This window comes from Rosa rugosa, chromosome 1, assembly GCF_958449725.1.
Source record: "Rosa rugosa chromosome 1, drRosRugo1.1, whole genome shotgun sequence".
Lineage (NCBI taxonomy): Eukaryota > Viridiplantae > Streptophyta > Magnoliopsida > Rosales > Rosaceae > Rosa > Rosa rugosa.
In genome coordinates, this window is record NC_084820.1 from 52,602,603 (window position 1) to 52,616,257 (window position 13,655).

Below are 13,655 nucleotides of genomic sequence, written 5' to 3' on the forward strand. Positions count from 1 at the left end.
TTGCTCTTGCCTTTTTCAAATGACTTACCATGCTGCCAATTTATAGGCAGCTATCATACATGTGAAAAGACAAAGCCTTTTTCTTCCTTCCTATTGCAGATTGCAGCAGTCACCTCCATCTTCAAAGATTGCTACCAACATACATGTGCAGCACCTATTCAAGTTGCAGCAGCAGCCACCTCTATTTTTCAAATATTGCTGCCACCTCCAAGCTATGCGTATAGGTTTGTTTCTTGCCTTTCAAACTTTGCAACACCAACTTTGAATTACTCCAACCTTCAAAGTCTTGCTGCCATCTTCATCTTCAACATTTGTTGCACCAAATTCAACAGTTGTTTGCTGCATCATGTTCTAGTTGCATGTGAATGAACACCCAAGTCAATACTTGCTGCATCACACTCTCCTCCAAGGAGGGACTAACCTAACAGAGTTTCCTTGCGGGCTTCAGGCTTCAGAACAGAGTCCCATATATGGTGTAAAGATTGGAAAGGAATTACAGAACAGAGATCAAATAAATACAAAATAATAAATAAAGTATAACCATATCAGTCACCTTCTGATGTCTTATCTGATAACCGGTTCTCAAATTTCCAAAGGCTTCTGCAAACAAAAGGGACAGCCACACTACCAAAAACTCAACCCAGGCTAGCTGCAAAAAGCTTTATACCAGGAATCAAACCAATGTAAAGACACCAAAAGATGAATATCAAGTACAAAGAAAATTGCACCATGTCGAGTGATGCAAAAACACCAGAAGAGAAAAACGAACCCTTGTCTTATGACAGATGATGAACATCAAAGTTGGTTTACGTGGACTAACCAATCACATCATCACCTGTCATCAAATTCAAGAATAAAGTTCAATATGCCAGTCTGAGGAAATTGGGGGCTACTTCTTACATACAAAATATAGGGAGAAAATACCTAGATCACAGTCTTTAGGATAGGCTTATTTGCAGCTTGCTCACAGCAAATATCATGGCACCACCTAAATACAAATTGCCAGAAAGATTTACTCAAATGGAGAATGAAAGATACAAAAGCCAAAAGTTATTACTATCAGAAGTTCACAACCCTGCTACAACAAATAATACATATCGCCAAACTCACATCTTAATGAGCACTATATCTGAAACAAAAAGGGCAAAGAGGACACTCTGCTTTTCAAATGCTGCATAAACAAACAACCATATAATAAGCAGCAAGGTATTATATTTTCTTCCAGCATTTGCCTCAACCCTAAGATCTGAATTTAAACGTTTGCATGTCACCTTGTCAGGGAGTTCCATGATATATGTACATCAATAAACATAATTCCCCAATTGAGTAGATGATTGGGACAAGGGTGCGATATCACTCAAGGGGATTCACCATGTTCTAGGGCGGACGTCCCAACTGCCCCAAGAACCATAAACTAACTCAAGTTTGCATCTTGCAGTGTCTAAAAATATCACACCAAGTGTACCTAAGCAACATCCCAGATTCACAACCAAAACAAAACAAAAACTCCCACAAAGACTAATCACCTTGCACCAATTTAAAAGAACAAATGGAAATTGACAATAATTACGATTTCATGACAGTACTATTACTTGAACCATTATTCTTTCATACATGAATAATAAGTATCTAAAAGTAAACATAAATCGATGAACCAGAGAGAGAAAGAGATGGATACCTGGCCTTTGAAGCTGTAGCTTCCAGGGATTGACGAAAGCCATGAATCACCAAAAGCTCCTCCCTCTGCACTGCGATCAGATTCTGCACAGGCGCGAGCGGTGACAGTTGACGACAGTGATACTTGAACATGTTGATCAGTTGGTACCAAACACAACATAATCTCACGTTTAGAGAGTGGATTTCTAATAGGATTTGATATCTATACCAAGCACCCTAGAATCCTACTCAATTAAGCATCTAATAAAATCTTTGAAAATCGTTGGAATTTTGAATACCAGCAGATTTGATAGGACTTCTTAAAACTTTCGTTAAATACCACAAGATTTTAAAGAACTTTTTAAAATCTTAATTGAATACTACAAGATTTTAAAAGAATTTTAAAATACAAACAATCCAATAGACTCATTATTGAATACACCACCCTTACTGTTGTTATGACGGAGGACATGAAAGTTGTGTTGAATTTGAATGTTGAGGTACCAATGTGATAATTTTCAAGTTTGAGGTACCAAAATGATGAATGAACTTTATTTTGAATACTATTTAAAAAGTTTTCTAAATCAAAATTGAAATTGATCGATGGTAATGGTACTCGAAATCGAAATTGAAATTGCCCTAAAAAAATTAGAGGGAAATACATCATCCTAATCTATAACCCCATGACCCAAACATTTTCTTCAATGACCTCATTACCAATTTATATAACTTAATTTTGACGAGAACCATAATCTTTATAGGAATGTTGGTTTAATAATGATAAAACATTCGTACCAACAAATAATATATATCAGTAGGTTGAGCATGTAACTTGAAAGATTAATTATGATTAAATCAGTGCGATCTAATTTATTAATGGGTTTGAATTGCCGAAAGTGGCACTGTGGACGGCTACGAGCTGGCCGTGTCCCCACAGCGCTGCAAATCAAACCGTCGTTTTCTTTTTGCCGTTTTTTTCCTATTATTTTTCGTTGTGAAATGACAGTGGAGCCCACATGGGAGTGGGTCGGTGAAGGAATGTGTGCTGTCTGCTACGTGACCGAAACGAACCGTTTCAAATGTTAAACTCTCTCACCTCTAGGTCATGCACCCAATCAAATTCTGCCAAGTCATCATGCAGCTTAGATTTGCTACGTTCAATTTGCAGCAAATCAAACTAGAATTTGTTCATAAAAAGTGGCAATGAAATTTCTTTTTTTCCTAATACCTTCTTCTTCGTTTAGTGACATCTATCTAAGCTTTGTATAATCCAAAATCAAAAGTAATAAATAATTTTAAATTGTATATGCCAAAACCAAAAGTAGTAAATAATTTGAAATTAGATATTTCTAATATTTTCAAAATTTATGCTTATCGTGTATTAGTCATCCATATTTATTTACAGATAAAGGATTTTGATTTTGGCTGTTGCTTTAGTCAGAGACTTGGAAATCTAATGGAGGGAGTGCAAAACCATGAATTTAAACCCTAAATGAGGCCATATATATCTTCATCAAAAAAATAAAAACATACTTAACAAAATATAAAATAAAAACATAAACTAAAATGTGTCAAATATTTTTTTATCTAGTAACATAAGTTTTTTATTTGTTAATGGAAAGTCGTAAAATCAATTCATGAAATATTAGGTATTGTTAATGTAATAATAATAATAAAAAAAACACATAGATACAAAAATGAGAGTAAAATGTGTCATAGCAAATAGTTTTCTTTTGTAGAAATTGATGTAATGCAAAAAAGGAACTGAGTTTAGAGAAGAAAGTGAGGGTAAAAAACGTGGTAAAAAAAAAAAAATTCCTTTTTTACCTATTAAAAGAAAATGATTTCCCGAAACCAAAAAGTAAAATAAAGGGAGCAAGAAAGACAGTCACGCCCACTTTTTAAGAACAAAAAGAATAAAAAAGGAAGATCAAAGATCAATCTCTCTCCTTTGAGATCGGTCTCTTCTTTCTTCTCTCTCTCTCTCCCTCTCTAAACCGATCTCTCTTCTTCTCCTCACGCATTTCCAAGCTCTGGGAATTCAATCTCCCCCACAAAAATATGGGTACTTTCCTCATTCCTCTGATTCATCAGATTCATATAATAAATATTAACACCATTACGTTTTTATATATGTTCTTGTTTTGATTTTCGGTTTTTTTTTTTTTTTTTTTTTTGTTGCGTTACGTACCTGATGTTGCCATCAATTTCGAAACTTGAGATTGATGACGACACTAACGGCGGCAATGCGGAAACGGGTTTTGTGTGTAACTGTTCATTGAATTTTATTGACTGTGATGATCATGGCATTTATTTGGCTCAGTTTGATGTTAATTTTGGGGGTTGGAGATTTTAGGTTAAAGCTGTTTGCTTTAGATTTAGGATTGAAATATTCAAAAGAAAACAAATGGGAGAAGTGCCATTGATGTTTAGCTTGAGACTATGGGATGAATCGATGGCTTTCGGGAGGGTGATAAGATTGTTTGGGTTAGTTCAGGTTAGTTGTGGAAACCCAACACCAAATGTAAATAGTTCCGGCGATTTGATGGCTTGTTAAGTGTATTTTGCAACGTACTTGGTGCTGAATATCAATGGGAGTTTTTTTTTTTTCACATTTGTTTTCCTTTTGCAATTTTGTCTTGGTGTTGAAGATGTTTCTGTAGAGCATTTAGATGATGAGGTGTTTGGTGTCTTTTTATTGAAGTCGATGAGAAAATGATGGGTTTTCAAGATTTCAGCTTTTTATTAAATACCAAATATGATGATGTGAATAAACTAACGTAATCTGTTCATGTGCTAAGTGAACTTCTTGTTAAGATTCTATGGCACATGATGTGCTTTTTGAATCCATTGTTTTTGTGCCTTCTCTAACATATGATACTTTCTTGTCCAGCAAAGAGTGAGCAGTGCTGCTCTACTCAGCTTATTGATGGAGACGGATCATTCAATGACACTGGAATCGAACAGTTTATAAAGGAGGTGAAATTGGGAGAATGTGGACTCTCCTATGCAGTAGTCTCCATTATGGGCCCTCAAAGTAGTGGTATGTATTCTCATGTCTTCAGGCTTGTTAGTTTTTCATTCTTCAAAGTACATTTTGGTTGAATTTTACGTATGATGAGATGCGTTAGAGCCTTAAATAAAACTCTTTATGAATAAGAAATTTTAATGAGATGGAGAAAGGTTTACAAGGCATGCTATCATATCTATATATCTTAAGCATCTTTCTCCATTCTGCCCTACAGTGCCTATTCCATAGTGTTGTCTCTTCCTTTCTTCCTTTTTTTTTCTTTTTAAATTTTTTTTTTTTAATAATTTTTTTTAATTGTACAGATGCATCAGTAATAATAGCTTATTAAGCCCATGAGGATATAATACATTGAAGTTTCTCACTCTCTCTGTCTGTTGTCTCTTTCTCTGATCTGGCCAGGAAAGAGCACACTACTAAATAATTTGTTTGCTACCAACTTCAAGGAGATGGATGCTTTTAGAGGAAGGCAAGTTCGCATAATGCTCAATGTTATGTTTTTATAGTAGTGATCAGTTTACGAAGAGACGTGTTTAATTTTTATACTATTTTTTCCAGGTCTCAGACAACAAAAGGTATTTGGTTGGCAAAATGTGCTGGTATTGAGCCTTGTACTCTTGTAATGGATTTGGAGGGTACAGATGGGAGAGAACGAGGAGAGGTGATTTCGACGCCTGCTTTTAGTTTTCATCAAATTCCATATCATAGCTTTTTGTCATACTTGATCCTGTTCATTACCCCTACATATGAATTCACTGCTGGAAAAAAAATTTACATGTTGCATGCATTCTGTGTCTGGTCTTCTGCCCCACTGCCCCCTAATAGCCCAAGGAATGTAGAAAGTTACTTTATATATGTGTGTGAATTTACACACACACACACACACACACACACACAAAATGGTGAATCCCCTGGAGTGTTATCACACCCTTGTCCCAATCATCCATTCAATTGGGGAATTATGTTTAATGATGCCCATATATTATGGAATTCCCTGACAGGTGACATGTAAAATTTTCCATATCGAGTAATTTTAAATCACACAATGATTTTTGTTAAAAAAATTCTTAAGATGTTACGTAACAATAGAAATTATAAGATTACATTACGCGGATTATCCAATGATCTTTGTCTTTATTCACTGTCTTTTTACATTTTTCTGAAATGCATGATTCTATCAAGGTTTTCAAGGTTATGTTTAAGTGGAAATTTGGGGTATGATTCAACCCTTTTGATTTAGATCTAAGAACTCTAAAATCAGATCTTAGGGTTAAGGCAGGTGCTGGAAGAAAAGATAATATCTTGCTGCTTATTACTTGGTTGTTTGTTTATAGGATGATACGGCATTCGAGAAGCAGAGTGCCCTCTTTGCCCTTGCTGTTTCAGATATAGTTCTCATTAACATGTGAGTTTTATTTTCCCTAAATAGTTTCTGGCGATATGTATTCCTTGTTCATATGTTTCATTAGTAATAATGCTTTGGATTTGTATCTTGCATTCTCCGTATGAGTAAATCTCTAGCAATTTTTATTTAGGTGGTGCCATGATATTGGCCGTGAGCAAGCCGCAAATAAGCCTCTCCTAAAGACTGTGTTCCAGGTATTTTCTCCCTACATTTTATATGTAAGAAGTAGCCCCAAATTTCTTCAGACTGGTTTATTGAACTTTATGCTTGAATTTGCTAACAGGTGATGATGCGATTGTTTAGTCCACGTAAAACAACTCTGATGTTCGTCATCCGTGATAAGACAAGGGTTCGTTTTTCTCTTCTGGTGTTTTTGCATTACTTGACATGGCGCAATTTTCTTTGTACTTGATACTCATCTTTTGGTGTCTTTTACACTGGTTTTCCTGGTATAAAGCTTTTTGCAGCCTGGGTTGAGTTTTTGATAGTTTGCTTAAACCTTTTGTTTGCAGACACCTTTAGAGAATTTAGAACCAGTTCTTAGAGAAGACATTCAGAAGGTGACTGATTTGGTCCTACTTTATTTATTATTTTCGTATTTTGTTTGTTCTCTAACGCCTCTCCAACCTTTACTCCAGATATGGGACTCTGTTCCGAAGCCTGAAGCCCACAAGGATACTCCACTAAGCGAATTTTTTAATGTAAGATCTCACTTCTTTCACAAATAAGTTAAGACATGTAGATATTTTGCTGGGAAGACTATTCAAAAGTTAAACATGTGACTGTGCTATTGATGATTACATGACCAGGTCGAGGTTGTTGCTCTTTCAAGTTATGAAGAAAAAGAAGAGCAATTTAAAGAGCAGGTATGCATTTGTTCGTGTTTATATGGGGACACCATGAAGATTTTTTTCTATTTTTCTGTCATGGCCTTCTTCACTAGTTCAGATTAACCCTTTGCTTGTAGGATACAAATAGCCTATTTCGATATCTGTGTATGTACCTACCTTTCATAACTTTGCCTAGGTTTTCTTTCACCTCTCTCTGTCTCTATCTGTCCACCCCCCCCCCCCCCCCCCCCCCCCCCGGTTTTTTTTTTTTACCTCTGTCAACAGCAATCTTATTTTCATTTTAGAATGGCAGAGCATAAAAGGCATCTTGTGCAGGATTTGTCTTCAGCTAACTTTTGGTTTTTTGTTTGAATTTCTCAGAAATTCTAACTCTTTATTATTATTATTTTTTTTGGAACTTATGATTATAAATTAAGGTCGCTAGCTTGAGGCAGAAATTCTTTCATTCCATTGCCCCTGGTGGACTTGCTGGAGATAGACGGGGGGTAGTTCCTGCTTCAGGGTTTTCTTTTAGTGCACAGCAGATATGGAGAGTCATCAAAGAAAACAGAGATCTTGATCTTCCTGCCCACAAGGTAACTCTGAACATAATATATTTTACTTGTGCCATTCATGTCATATGTGTATTATTTCAAATAAGTCAATCCATTATCATCCCTTGTAGGTCATGGTGGCAACTGTACGTTGTGAAGAGATTGCCAACGAGAAGCATGCTGCTTTTGTAGGAAATGAGGTACGTTTTTCATATATCTCCAAATTGCCATCTCAAAATGACAAAATCTAGTTGACAATTTAACTTCAGTGGGCCTTAAATTTCGTCATTATCACAGGAGTGGAGTCAGTTTGAGCAGGACGTTCAATTGGGCCCTATTCCTGGCTTTGGGAAGAAGCTCAGTTCAATCATTGATACGTGTTTATCAGGGTAAGTATCTATCATCTTGATTTCAGAATGTTAAAGCTACAGGACATGGTTTGATCTGGTGAGAGATGAGCTCTTTAAATTAACTTGTGAAGATCCTCCTAACTGCTTATTATGCATTTTGGTGATATATATACAGTTCACGTTCATTCATAGGAGTTTTATACTTCTGATAGTTTAGCATTGTTTTCTTTCCAACAGCCCCCTTGGAATGGTGGCTATCTAGTGTAGTACATGTTATTCATAATTTGGTATATAGCTACGACCTTGACAAAAGATGGAAATGCTGCTCACAGATGGTTATAATGGAAAGGGGAAACTATCTCAATAAAAGAAGAAAAAAGGGGAAAAGGACAAATGGGGATTAGCTGATATGTCATTTATCTTTAGATTTTTGGTGAAACTCAACTCTTTTAGGACATAAGTACCCTCTTAAGAAGTTCAAACTTGTGTGAATTGACTCTTTTTTCCGTGTAGATCTACTTTCGTTTGGATTTCTTTTGGTTATAGTTTATTTTTTATAAAGTTGATCTTCAGAGTGCAGCTCAAAAGAAAAACTGCATTGGCAGACTAACAGTTAAGATAAGTTCAAAAAAGAAAAAGTGGAGAGCAGTTATAACAGCCATGTTTACGTCAACACTCTTTTGTTTTTCTGCGTTTTTCTTTGTACTTCATTGTTCATTTTATTTACCATTCTATCCTTTACATGGTAATTGATTTCTTTTAAGACTTTTATTTAAAGAAGGACAATTGGTGGGATTTGAAAATTTAACATCAAGCATTGTTTGCCAATTGCTTTCAATTGATTTGAGGAAATTGAGGTTTATGGTATCTATTGTCTACAAGTATACCTTTTGACTTGTATGGTTGAATAGTTCTTTGTGTTTCATTTGTTAACTTGGTTACTTTTACAATTAGGTATGATGAAGAAGCTACATACTTTGATGAAGGTGTCAGATCTGGGAAGCGCAAGCAGCTTGAAGAAAAATTGCTTCAAGTAATTAATCTCTCTCTCTCTCACACAAACACCCACCCCCCCCCCCCCCCTTTTCTCTAGGATCCCTCCATCTTTCCTTGTGCTTCAGATGGCTGAGACAGAGCAATTTGCCGTGATTTTGCAGTTTGGACTTTTAGAAATAATTTCCATATAGCAATTAAAGATCAAGTTATGTTCACAGTTAGGTTGATTGTGGTTATTTCTGTCTTATCTCATCCTTAAACCCGCTATGCATGTCAAATAATTGAATACATTCACATTCTACAGGGAGGCCTTAATAGTGCAGCAAAGTTGCCAAATTGATTTTACATATCGTGTCCCTTTTTGATATCATCAAGTCGCTGAATTTTAATTATCAATTTGCTTTTTATATCTTTCTTCTTCTTTTTCTGATTCTTTGCCTGTTTTCCTAGCATGTCCAACCTGCATGTCAAATAATTGAATACATTCACATTCTACAGGGAGGCCTTAATAGTGCAGCAAAGTTGCCAAATTGATTTTACATATCGTGTCCCTTTTTGATATCATCAAGTCGCTGAATTTTAATTATCAATTTGCTTTTTATATCTTTCTTCTTCTTTTTCTGATTCTTTGCCTGTTTTCCTAGCATGTCCAACCTGCATTCCAAGCTTTGCTGGGACACTTAAGATCTGGTACTCTGGATAAGTTCAAGGAAGCATTTGATAAGGCCTTGGATGGCGGGCAGGGTTTTTCTGTGGCTGCACATAATTGCAGTGAATCTTTCATGGCTCAATTTGATGAAGGATGTGCAGGTATGGTTTGAGAATGCCATTAGCAAAAATAGAAAACTAAAGTATAGGATACAATACGAGAGAAGCCTTTGAATCCATGATGCAAAGAATACACAAGTCTCAAGACAATCTGACAACTATTATTGTATCACTCCTTAAGAGTCTTGAGGCGCATGTTAAGGACAAGTTGAGTGAAAGTAGCCTTCTATGAATCAATGTGTTCTAAGGGCGAGGCACATAACAGATTCTTTAAATTAGTTTCATTCATGATTTTTTTTTTCATAATATATTTTTTTTCCATTTTTGAACATATATGTAATAGAACACATTGCTTTTGCAGATGCTGTTATCCAACAAGCAGATTGGGACACATATAAAGTAAGAGATAAACTTAAACGTGATATAGATGCTCACATTGCTTCAGTTCGTGATGCTAAGCTATCCGAAATTACGACCCTTTATGAGGTATAATGGCATATTTTGTACAGTTCCTCTTGTGAAATTATTGGTGTGAGTGATAATTCTAAACCTAAGCAAGAATTTGACTGCTAGTAGTGTGTATATGCTACTTTTTGTGGTGGTTGGTTGGTTGGTTACATTGTAGTGGATAGAATGTAGTTTGGAGAAACGTTTCCTCAATGATTCCAAGTCTCTTTATGTTTATTGTTGACTAAATTGTCCTGCAAACCTGGCTGAAGTTGTAACCTTATTTGCAGGCAAAATTGAAGGAGGCCCTATCTGGACCCGTGGAAGCGCTACTTGATGGAGCTAATAGTGAGACTTGGCCTGCAATAAGGAAACTTTTCAAGCGCGAGACTGAATCAGCTGTCTCTGGGTTCTCTAGTGCACTTTCTGGTTTTGATATGGATAAACAAACCAAGGATAAAATTCTTGCAAGTCTAGAGGCATATTCAAGAGGTGTAGTGGAAGCAAAAACAAAGGAAGAGGCTGGAAGGGTTTTGATCCGTATGAAGGACAGGTAGGAAATGGTCAAATACTGATATATGATCGTATTTTGTTCAATTGGATTTTAACTTTCCAAAAATTTTGAACACTTTTGCCATAATTCAGATTATTTAAATTGCCTACAGGTTTGCAACGCTATTTAGCCACGACTCTGATTCGATGCCACGTGTATGGACTGGGAAGGAAGACATCAGAGCAATTACCAAGACTGCTCGTTCTGCAGTATGGCAAAAAAATTCAATATTATAACATTATGTTACTACTTCACTGTGGGCATTTGACATGAAGCATTGTTAACTATATTCTTCACTTTTTCAGTCCCTGAAATTGCTTTCTGTTATGGCTGCAATTCGGTTGGATGATGGTGATGCTGATAATATTGAGAAAACTTTATCTCTTGCCTTGGTGGATGGCAGAAATGCTGCTCCCAAAGATAAGAGTATCACAACGGTTGACCCATTGGCCTCTAGCACTTGGCAAGAGGTGACTTTTCTTCTGTGGAATCTTTATATGAATGGCAGTGTTTGGTCCTTTGGAAAGTCCTAGTTATTTCAAACCTTAATGAACTGCGTATCATGCAATGCACTTAAAAACAACACAACATACCTACATATATCTGTTTAAAAATAGGTTGCTCAGGAATCAGAGGTTACACCAATATGAACTTGATGTGGAAATTAGTTTATGTGATCTTTGCTGCTTGTGGTAGAGTTAGGTGTATATCTACATACACCTTCCTCTGTTTGTCATGGGCTCATTCTGTTGTTCCACTGGTAGCCTATTATTCATATCTAAGCACTAAGTAGCTTTTGTAACTTCCCCCTTTCTATACAGGTTTCATCATCAAAGACATTGATCACACCTGTACAGTGCAAATCTTTGTGGAAGCAATTCAAGTCAGAGACTGAGTACAGTGTTTCTCAGGCTATTGCTGCCCAGGTATAATCAATCATCTCTCTCTCTCTCTCTCTCTCTCTCTCTCTCACATCTCATCTCATCTCATCTCATGTGTTGCTATGTTGCTAGATTTTGTTTAATATGTACTGTAAGGGTAAAGTTTCTCCCAGAAGACTTGTGTACAGAATCCTGTTTGTTGACTGAGACTTTCTAGTATATTTTTAGCTGCTTTGGCGAGTTGATGCATCCAGTGTTGCTATCGCTGTGCGTAAATGATTACTGTTTATTGCATTTATCAGAATATAGGTTTTGTATATCATGGTTGAGATGATCACATTGAAATGGTTATCGTATGAATATCCTTATTAAATCTGTCTTCATTAGATTAAGATTCCCTTAATTATCTACTGATACTCATGCCTAGTTCATTCCACATGCTGTTTTACTTTTCAGGAAGCCAACAAGCGTAATAACAATTGGCTACCACCTCCTTGGGCTATTCTTGCCTTGGTTGTCCTCGGATTTAATGAATTCATGACACTCTTAAGGTATATACTTTTCTTGTACGAAGTATAGAGGAAGTTGTTGGTGTTTATCTATACTTATCTATTTTTGTACCTTAATGGCAGAAATCCTTTGTATCTGCTGGTCATCTTTGTTGGCTTTTTACTCCTTAAAGCACTATGGGTGCAGCTAGACATCTCGGCTGAATTCCGCAATGGCGCTGTGAGTGCCAAACTTTGTTCTAATTGTTTATTGTTCTCGTCCTACCTAATCTATTTGATTTGCTTACATGATGGTTTCAAAATAGAAGTTAGATATTCAGTTTTGGTCTATCCTAAGCTATCTAAATAAGTAAATATACAAAATTACACCTTTAGAGTGGAAATGTCTTAGAAAGAAGAAAATTATAGTTGGATTATGAGAGTGCTAGTCACTTATATAGCTCTAGAGTAGCAACAAAAATCAGTTATGAAAGAGTTGTTTCCCAATGTAGTATTGAAAGTTTTAATTTGTCATATAATTTGAACTTTGAAGAGTGTTTGGGCCAGTTTGTCATGCTGAAGTAGTTACACTGTAATAGGTGGCTTAATGATATTTAGTTAATTGTTTGAGTATGGACTCGGGTTATAGGTTCTCAAATATGAGAAATTGTAAAAGGTTTTACTAGAGTTGCACTAATAATGGTTAGCTAATGTGGCTACAGCTTCCGGGACTTCTCTCTTTGTCCACCAAGTTGGTGCCAACTATCATGAACATGATGAAGAGATTAGCAGATGAAGGGGCAGCAGCTGCTGCAGATAACAATCCTCAAAGAAACCCTGCAGTAGCATCAAAAGGCATAAGCAATGGAGCAAATGCTAGCAGTTCCATGTCAACTACTGCCTCGTCGGGAGTGACGGAATCTGAATACTCTAGTCCTTCAAAACAAGAATAGTTCGGCTCTGGTGAATATATAATATCTTCTGTTTTACGATGTGGTATTCTGGGAATTTATGTAAGGATGCTACCCACATATTATCTACGTACATCAGATCTGTGATCCTGTTTGCATACTGTTACAAGAATGTAACAGTAATAGTTTTGAAGGCATCAATTTTTGAGTTAGTGCCGCATAGAGGGGGCTCTTTGTTGTGATGAAGCCCCATTAAATTGCATTTACAGTCTAGGTGTTTTAGCTTTGGTTTTACCCACGGATCTTTAAGTTTATGATATTGATGTCTGTTTCTTTTTTTATTTTTTTTTATTTAATTTGTTTTTTATTTGAATCATTTTGTATTGCAAGATTTGGCAACATGTTTTGCCTGTATATCAAAAAAAAAAAATGATATTGATGTCTGTTGTTTATATTGATTTGAATCATTTTTGTATTGCAAAATATGGCAACATGTTTTGCCTGTATGTCAAACAAATAGCTGGTACGACCACTATCAATTGGGGTTTATTTTTTATTTTTTACGACGTACTTGGTCACTCTCATAGTTTACAATTTTGGCACAATGTCATGAATAAAGAAAAAAGTATCAAAAGCAAGAGAAATACGGGGAGATCCTTAATTAATTTAAGTGTCTCCTATGAAATCAACATGGGTGGTAATTGGATGCTAAAATGTTGTGACTTGGACTGGGTTTTTCTGGGTTCTTCCTTCGATTCTTCTGGAATCAATTTCTATTCCAAGGAAGC

The 13,655-nt window shown here is 35.9% G+C and overlaps 1 protein-coding gene across 1 annotated transcript; it reads left to right on the top strand.

Annotated features, from left to right (window-relative positions):
• Positions 1 to 3,555: 3,555 nt before the first annotated feature.
• On the top strand, positions 3,556 to 13,319 carry LOC133725411 (protein ROOT HAIR DEFECTIVE 3-like). The gene is made up of 23 exons (XM_062152661.1): positions 3,556 to 3,721; positions 4,550 to 4,699; positions 5,087 to 5,153; positions 5,243 to 5,345; positions 6,019 to 6,089; positions 6,220 to 6,283; positions 6,373 to 6,438; positions 6,602 to 6,649; positions 6,728 to 6,790; positions 6,899 to 6,955; positions 7,357 to 7,515; positions 7,605 to 7,673; positions 7,771 to 7,862; positions 8,778 to 8,856; positions 9,464 to 9,629; positions 9,949 to 10,073; positions 10,325 to 10,587; positions 10,700 to 10,796; positions 10,893 to 11,057; positions 11,409 to 11,513; positions 11,925 to 12,019; positions 12,101 to 12,197; positions 12,679 to 13,319. Exons 1-23 carry the CDS (start codon positions 3,718 to 3,720, stop codon positions 12,907 to 12,909), a joined length of 2,436 nt encoding a protein of 811 aa, XP_062008645.1. The 5' UTR covers positions 3,556 to 3,717; the 3' UTR covers positions 12,910 to 13,319.
• The last annotated feature ends 336 nt before the right edge of the window (positions 13,320 to 13,655 follow it).

Coding starts and splice junctions, on each gene's coding strand:
- LOC133725411 (XM_062152661.1), top strand. Junction 5,154..5,242: donor ATGGATGCTTTTAGAGGAAG/GCAAGTTCGCAT, acceptor TATTTTTTCCAG/GTCTCAGACAACAAAAGGTA. Junction 9,630..9,948: donor ATTTGATGAAGGATGTGCAG/GTATGGTTTGAG, acceptor TTGCTTTTGCAG/ATGCTGTTATCCAACAAGCA.